The sequence below is a fragment of the Papaver somniferum genome, chromosome 11 (genome assembly GCF_003573695.1).
Source record: "Papaver somniferum cultivar HN1 chromosome 11, ASM357369v1, whole genome shotgun sequence".
In the NCBI taxonomy this organism is placed as follows: Eukaryota; Viridiplantae; Streptophyta; class Magnoliopsida; order Ranunculales; family Papaveraceae; genus Papaver; species Papaver somniferum.
In genome coordinates this window covers 108843878-108849925 of record NC_039368.1, presented here as the reverse complement: position 1 = coordinate 108849925, position 6048 = coordinate 108843878, and the positions used below count along the sequence as shown (strand labels likewise).

The following is a 6048-nucleotide window of genomic DNA, read 5'->3' as shown; positions in this document are numbered from 1 at the left end:
GTGGCGCATCAGGGTGTTGTGGTCAGCGCGCAACCGGCGCGTTAGGCATAATTTTCCGGACGTCACAGGAGGCGTGAGATTAATTTGTCAATAGATGTCATACTCCTTTTACTATTCCAGTATTTTTTATGGATATATTTGAGGCTTGGAATGGAATTATGTTACAGGAAAATGTAACAAGGTATGGGAGCTTCTCATTTATGATATTCCGTGGCACTTATGGAAGGAAAAGAACTGTCGAGATTTTGGAGAAAGAGGTAGGATGGTTGATGAGCTTACTTTGATCATTAAACAAGCTACAATTCTTTGGAGTTTTGAGAGTGATGTGTTTAGAGGGATTGTTTTATTTCATTAGGAAATAATTATGCATAATTAGTGCTGTGTGAATTTATTTCCAGGGCTTGTATCTTTTTTCCCGTTTAATATAACCTTCTTTGATTAAAAGAAAAAGCTAGTTGGGTCATGTAGTACTGAATGTAACGAAATTCAGCCATTTCGATTAATCGATTCGACAAACCCACTTGTTTATTTTTTGTTTTTATATTTGATTCAGTCCAATTAATCGAAAAATTAGGGCTAAGAGGTAGTTACGGTTGAGAATTCTTTATTTCCTAATCGTAAACTCATTCTCTGAATCAGTTACAGGTAGGTTAAAGAATTTCGAACCCAACCATAAATTAGGTTTCCCAATCGTAATTTCATATTCCAACCAGTAATAATAAAAACCTTTACGGCTGGGTTTTTTTTATATTCCATCTGGATATAACCGGTATAACAATGAGTTATGGCCAGGTTTGAAACAATGAGTTATGGCCAGGTTTGAAATATGAAAACCTAACCGTTAAATGGATTACGATTGGCTTAAGAATTCATAGTTTTCTAGCCGTAAAACCGACTAACGCCAACCAAAAAAATATCTTTTCTTCTTTGTTTTCCTTCGCTTCCTCTTCCCTCCAAAACATCAATACTCTTACTCTAATACGAAGTTATCTAACTAAATTAACGATTAACACTAACTAGAACTGTTTAGCGATTGTGAAAATATCTTAGGAACGCCAACCCGATTGTGTCTCATTCGAGGTTTCGAAATTAGACTCGCTACCTATGCCCACTCTGTTGGCCAGCCCATGAGGAGCCCTGGGCATTTGGGCAAATTTTACAGCCCTCCGAGTTGCATCTTGGGATTTTCGAATGGCGTTGACTGTAGAGTTTGTTGACAGCTTCAAACGTGCGTATCCTGAAAAAAGTACTGAAATCAGCCAAATTTCCACTGGGATTGAGCTTTTAGTGGATCTCTATGAGTCAATTGTCGATGCCTATAAAATATGGGTCCACCAAGTCGGAAATTTCCAACCCATGGGATCGAATCGAGTCCCCTAAAGAATTTAACACAAGGGGCCAAGCCTGCTGCCGTCTTCAAGCGTAGGCATATTTTGCCTGGTCGCGTCAATTTTTTGTTAGGTTCGTAGATTCTTCAGTTGCCCAGCCTGCACGTTTAGAGCAGAGAAAGAGGGATAACGTGTTACTAGGGCGATACTCCCAGCACCTACACCTTTGTGATCTTCGCCATCTTTCTCACAGATTAACTAACATGTGGCCGTAAAACAAATTATTGAGCAAGTTTCTATGTAGGAGTTGGTTCGTTAGTTGACTAATCAAATTTCCTTTGATCTTTCATAGTCGTTCCTACGTCCTAGTCTAAGGGCCTTAGAGCGACTGCAATGGTACGACTAAACTCAAAGATCAAAGACAAAGAAAAAGACTAAATATGAGTTTAATCTGTACTGTGACGTTATGGGGAAAAGACCAAATTTGGTCGTGCGTAAAATTAATCACCGCACGAAAACGGGCGTAAATTTGGTGTACGCTTGAATGGGGCGTAAAATTGGTTTACGCCCGAAATTTGAATGGGGCGGATGGTTTGGTGTCCGCCTGATGAGTAAGTGAACGGGCAGATGGTTGGGTGTCCGCCTGATGAATTTCATTTTGAATGGGGCGGATGGTTTGGTGTCCGCCTGACGAAATGTGAACGGACGGATGATTGGGTGTCCGCCTGATGAATTTCATTTTGAATGGGGCGGATGGTTTGGTGCCCGCCTGATGAGTAAGTGAACGGGCGGATGGTTGGGTGTCCGCCCAGCAACAAGCGTACTTTAAATTTACGCCCGACTATATTAGGATTTGGTATTTGGTCGCGACCAATTATGATCTGGGATTTGATCTTTGGCTGGGATTTAATCTTTACTCCGTCCCACTGCGTTACGATCTCATCCCAAATTTTTGGTTATACTCGCCCACTGTGGATGCTCTTAGCTCATGAGCACGTACGCGACTAGTTTGCTAGGTAATAAGCTATTCCTTTTAAGAATGGGAATAGCTAAGATCATGAGCACGTACGCGATTAAGATAATCCTAATAGATAAGCCGTGATTATGTAGCTCTGTAGTTGTATTATTCTTTTAGGTAAATTATCTGAACCGGTCACAGAGAACAAATCCGCAGTTCATACAAAAAAGAAGAAGAAAAAGACCATATAAAGAAGAAGAGAACAAACCAAGAGAATGTCACTAGATTCTGTTCAGAAGTCATGATAATATTAGCACATAATAGAGGCATATTCTAGAAGGGAATTGACAATCCCTAAAATCAACCCCATTAACACTAAAGAAAATAAAACCCCGTATTTTCTTGCAAGGATTATGAAATTTTGAATGCTTCAACATTCAAAAGGCATTAATTGAGACGCGTCTTTAATATTTGAACAAGAAAAGGCATGCATTGCAAACCAAGTAAGGTTTCATACACAATAACCAATCAGTGGTTCTTAACGAACCGAGAGAAGGAAACAGTGACAAAATCGCCTCTCACAGATTTTTTTTTTTTTTTTTCGGATGGGTTTCAGTAGGACCCGTCTCTCGGGAGACGTGCAGGGAAGAATGTGTGGGAGGCAGTTTTTTTACCCTTGTTTTTTTCTGGGTTCATCTAAGAATTTTTGATAACCAATTAGCTCATTGTGTATATTGAACTCTTTGACCAGTTAATCAGTCAATTTGCACCTCCACACACAATTGAATAGTCTTCTTCCTATCTACCCAAGTTGATCATTCTTAATGCTGTACATGATGTAAATTGACATGATCTTAGCTAGGAATCATAAGAAAAATAAACTCACCAAACTAAAACATAATACTGCCCCTCTAGTTAAACCTCCTTATCAGGACTAATTCAACCTATAACATCCAACACTTTGTCCGGACTAAATTGTTACATGGTACAGTAATGTGTCTTCCCCTTTCGTAGATGTCTATAAAATATATATATATATATATATATATATATTTTGATCGATAAAGTTAGGTGCTGACGAGCTTCGAACTCAGGTATTATGCAGAATGTGTATTACAGTGACACCAGCTAAAATAGTATTATTCTTATGAACGCGTTAAAAATTTAGACGTAGTCCAGAAGGTAGGATTGGCAGGCATGTTGTCACGTCAGTGGAAAATAAATAACAAAGGCAATAGCGGAGAAACAGAAGTTAGTTCTGTATGGATGGACTATTTCATAGAAATTCATTTAGACATGGTCATATTCCTCACTTCCCTCTCTTCCATCTATCTATATATATATACATAGTCACAGCAGCCTCTAACCAACAAAAACCCTTTTGTTCTAACCCTCTCTTCTCCAACAATTTCCTTGGTTTCTGTCAAAACTTTGATCATCAAAACAAAAGAAAAAAAAAATCACCATCAGCATGGCAATGTCTTTCCAATTCTCAAAGATCCAGTTAGTCCTCTTTCTTGCTCTGACCTTCTCATTCCAAGTTTGTCTAGGTATGTATGTTTCTAATGATGATTTCATAGCATTTTGTTAAAGCATAATCCATATTTGTTTTTTGTTAACATTGTTTTGCATTTTTGTTCATCAGGTGAGGTTATTTGTGAGAATTTGCCGAAAAATCAATGCGCATTTGCGATATCAAAGGATGGAAAGCGTTGCTTGATCGAAAACTACGTAGCAAAGGATGGAAAGACAGAATATCAATGTAGAACATCTGAAGTTGTCGTGGAAGGGATTACTGACTGGATCGAAACCGATGAATGTGTTAACGCTTGTGGTGCAGATAGAAATGCCGTCGGGATCTCTTCCGATTCCTTGATGGAATCACAATTTGTGTCCAAGCTTTGCTCGCCATATTGTTATCAGAATTGCCCTAACTTTGTGGATCTCTACTTTAATTTGGCTGCAGGAGAAAGTACGTATATAAACTTTTTTTTTTTTTTTTTTAAATCCTTTACTTGATCCATGGTTTTTGTTATTCAAGATTTTGACCAAACCATTTTAGATAAAAATGATTTAGCGCTGATTTTTCAAGAAAATGAGATCAAACTAAACATTCCATGCACGTCAATATAATTACAGGCACTGCAGCGGAAACCTGCCTTGTATTGACCAAGCAATATCTTGATTTAGTACCAGAATGATGTAGATAGCATAACATTCTATTCCTCCTAAAAGTAAAAGGCATTTGAAATGTCTTTGCTTGTTTTACAATTGAAGTATTTATTCATCTACGCGAGCCATGACATGTTGTCTAACACGTTTGTTGGTGAAGCTGAATATTGCATGTCTTTGACTTGATAGACACGTTGATTGATTAATATATTTACAATTGCATTTGCAGATGTGTTTTTACCCCAATTATGCGAGGATCAAAGGACAAACCCACGCCGTGCCATGATTCAGTTGATGAGTTCAGGTGCAGCACCAGGTCCTGTGTCAGGAAACACCGAAGAGGAAGAAAATGCCGAGGGGATTGCTCCAGCTCCGGCTCCAATGAATTAATTCCGTATATGTGTTTGATGATCGAGAAGAAATTACAAGACTTTTTTTATTAGTAGATTGTTTATTTGTCATGAAAAATTACAATTTTTCTTGGGACTAATAAAACGTTGATAGGAGAAGGGGGAGTTGATTTTGGTGTACTTATTTAGAGTTTGATATCATCCCCTAATCAGATAATACAACTGATACAAAACATCGTTCGATCATATGGAAATGGAGCCAAAATTATTTTTCATGTTTCTGTAAGTGTGTGTGGTTGGGGAAATGAGGCTACTTGATATTCTTGGGTTTTCACGGTTTACATAGTGAAGAAACAAAAAGAAAGAGAAGAAAGTTGGGCCTGATTCCGTTGCGTGTGATCTTTTGAGTTGATAAGTATACGTATGAACTTCTCGTGTTTGCAAAATTTTTCCCTTCCGTTTGGATGACTTTTTCCACTAGCTAGTAGTAGGGCGGCTAGTTGGATGCAAATAACTTGCACGACGTATCACCAACTAAGGTAGATATAATCGTTTAATTCCGTAATTTTTGGGCTTTGGACCTCTAATCTACTCCTCCCAAGCCCAGTATTCGCTATTCTAGAAATATCTCGGTTAAATAGTTTGGTCCAAAACTTGGACGAGTTAGTCCATATTAGTGAACCCTGATTTTAGGCATACCTAAATCTTTCTAGGCATACAAAACAATAGCCCCATCTTGGATGACCTTATAAGGAGTATCCTATGGGTAGTTCAATTACCTATATACCCTTAATACAAAAATCTAAAATCAGTTTTCTAAAAAACCAAAATCAGTTTCCCTTAACATCAATTGAAGAAGAAGAACCAATTGAAGATGAAGGTGTAGAAACTGAAAATCAACCACCAATTGAACCAGAAATTGAACCAAATGCATCTCCAATTTCGGAAATGAGGATAGGAAAGTAAGTTTTACAAACCCAATCTCCTATTTGCTGTTTTTCATCGATTAAATGACGGTTACAGTGTTGGGTTCGGCTCAAAATTGAGTTGCGTTTTTAGCCGAACTTTTTTTCACAAAAGATTCCTGTAAGTGTATATGAACAGTTCGGCATGAAATTTCAAGCCGAACTTAGTCACAGATAGAGATGCATAGGGGTTCGACGTATTCAATAATCATAATATGTGCCGAACCTAGCACATTTACGAGGTTCGGCTATTACGATATTCTCAATATGTGCCG

At 38.0% G+C, this 6048-nt stretch overlaps 1 protein-coding gene across 1 annotated transcript; it reads left to right on the top strand.

The window, feature by feature from the left end:
• Window positions 1-3643: 3643 nt before the first annotated feature.
• Window positions 3644-5189, top strand: LOC113323279. Its single transcript, XM_026571564.1, has 3 exons — window positions 3644-3836; window positions 3932-4258; window positions 4688-5189. The coding sequence occupies exons 1-3, from the start codon at window positions 3758-3760 to the stop codon at window positions 4846-4848; spliced, it is 567 nt and encodes a 188-aa protein (XP_026427349.1). The 5' UTR covers window positions 3644-3757; the 3' UTR covers window positions 4849-5189.
• Window positions 5190-6048: the final 859 nt, after the last annotated feature.